General features: G+C 34.1%; 1 protein-coding gene across 1 annotated transcript in view; it reads right to left on the bottom strand.

Moving 5' to 3' along the window:
• Window positions 1–2224, bottom strand: part of LOC107747592 (attractin-like) — a 28562-nt gene continuing 26338 nt past the window's right edge. The window contains exons 10-11 of the mRNA XM_016562188.1: window positions 1046–1200; window positions 1–119 (exon numbers count right to left, since the gene is read on the bottom strand). Coding sequence (XP_016417674.1) covers window positions 1–119; window positions 1046–1200 — 274 coding nt within the window. The remainder of the gene's footprint in view (window positions 120–1045; window positions 1201–2224) is intronic.

The following is a 2224-nucleotide window of genomic DNA, read 5'->3' as shown; positions in this document are numbered from 1 at the left end:
TCAAGAGCCGCCGTATTCAAGTGCTCGTAGTGCATCTATTCTGACATCATACTCATAGCATCCCTCATTATCTAAATGAAAAGCGAGATAATAGCACCAGACAGGCATGTCTCCGATCCCTGGAGATTACAAAATTCAAATGTGTCACTCATAAAATAATGGCTTCAAGATCACGCATCCATCTGCAAGAAGCCCCCCTGATGAGTGTATTTCGGTCTCTAATGGCTTGCTGCTACACGCACAGAAATCCAATTATGGTTTCTGTGTGAGTGTCTCTTCTGCTGTTCAACATTGTGAAAGACAGAGATATTATATACATATGATACCATACGAGAGAGGATGCAGTAAGCGAGCGATTTAGAATGTAAAAAGTTCTTAAAGGTAGGCGAATGACAGTTTAAGAAAAATCTCACTACATAATCATTCAATACAGTTATTTTGCTGGAAAGTGAATTACATTCTTTACGTACGATTTTAAAAACTTGTTGGAAGCAATAAAAAAGTATTACAAATGAATATGTTTAAAAGGCCTGTTCATGCTAAGACGTTGGGCCATATAATTAATTGCTCTTCACTATCGTTTAGCATTATAGATTATTCATGAGCGGCAGCAAGTTTTATGTACCAGCAGCTGATCTGGATTTTACCTAGGCAGAGGTAAAATCCAGAATTGGCTCTCTGGTCTCTGTACTCTTATAATTGGTGCTGGAAATACAAAATCTGAATGGCTGTTTCTGCTTTTCTATAAGCACCATCTATTGTAAGAAATTGAATCTGCATTTTTTTATTGAACTCACCTGCTGTTTTTTTTTTTTACACAATCTGAACAGACAAATCGCATGCGAAAATCGGACAAACAAATGTGTTGCTGTGAATAGGTCTTTAGGTTCGACTTCAAAAAATAAGACTCGAGAGTACAACCTCCTAATTTTGAATGGATAAATCACATTATTGTATATATAGTTAGGCTGCCCAGTCATACACAGATGTACGGAACACTTGTAATTTGAACATTCAGGTGACAAAGACGGTGTCTGGTACTCACCTATGCTGTATGTTATGAAGTCTGAGGAGAAGCACTTCGCCCCATGGCTCATTGAGGTGTCGTTGTGCGTGTTCCCTCCAAACACCAACATGTTCCCGCCAACAATCACTGCCGTGTGGAGGTAACGGAAAAAACCACTGTCTCTCAGAATCAACCTACAGATTAATCAAAGACATCATTAGCGAAAGCAAAAAACAGAGTCAGACTATGTTCATAGTACCATGCTAGCATACCACTCAGAGACCATGTACATCATACCATGTGTGAGCTTTCTCTATGAATGTACACTACCATTCAAAAATTTGGGTTGGGCAAGACTGTTTAAATGATTTTGAAGAAGTCTTATTCTCATCAAGGCTGCACTCATTTCATAAAAAAAAAACGAAATATTACAAATATTACAATAAAAAACACTAGTAGTTTTAATTTGAATACATCTGAAATATTATTTATTGCAAAGCTGACAAAGCTGAATTTTCAGCATCATTACTTCAGTCTTCATTGTCACATGATCCTTCAGAAATCATTCTAATATGATGATTTGTTGCAGATTTTTTTCAGAAGTTCTAAAGAACAGCATTTATTTTAAACTGAAATCTTTGTAAAATTGTAACATTATATATGTCTTTACTGTGACTTTTGATTCATTTAATGCATCCTTGCTGAATAAAAGTATTAATTTCTTTAAAAAGTCTTACAGACCTCAAACTTTTAAATGGTAGAGTATTCTATTTCTGTTTTGTTAAATCAACCACTATATAAACAGAATATCAAGGAGGTAATATTATTTCATTTAATTGCATTTTTAATTGCGTAATTGCAATATTGGGTTTTAAAAAAATGCAAAATAAGCAGACACTCCATTTTAAAGGGGTCATATGATGCGATTTCAATTTTTCCTTTCTCTTTGAAGTGTTACAAGCTCTTGGTGCATAAAGTACACCCCATCTGAATAAATATAAAAGATGTATTTTCTTAATGATCACTAATATAATTCATGGAAAGATGGCAACATTGTAAACAATAAAAATAAAAATAAAAACAACAAAATATATGCCAATATTTTCTGTAAGATAAGTCAATTAGCCAATTTTGTTTAAATTAAGGATTGCAGAAATGAGTACACCCGAGATTTAATTCAGAAAATGTATAATATTCTAGTACTTAGTATGTCCTCCA

The sequence above is a fragment of the Sinocyclocheilus rhinocerous genome, unplaced genomic scaffold (assembly GCF_001515625.1).
Source record: "Sinocyclocheilus rhinocerous isolate Xijiao unplaced genomic scaffold, SAMN03320098_v1.1 scaffold469, whole genome shotgun sequence".
In the NCBI taxonomy this organism is placed as follows: Eukaryota; Metazoa; Chordata; class Actinopteri; order Cypriniformes; family Cyprinidae; genus Sinocyclocheilus; species Sinocyclocheilus rhinocerous.
This window is presented reverse-complemented; position numbering and strand designations above follow the sequence as displayed.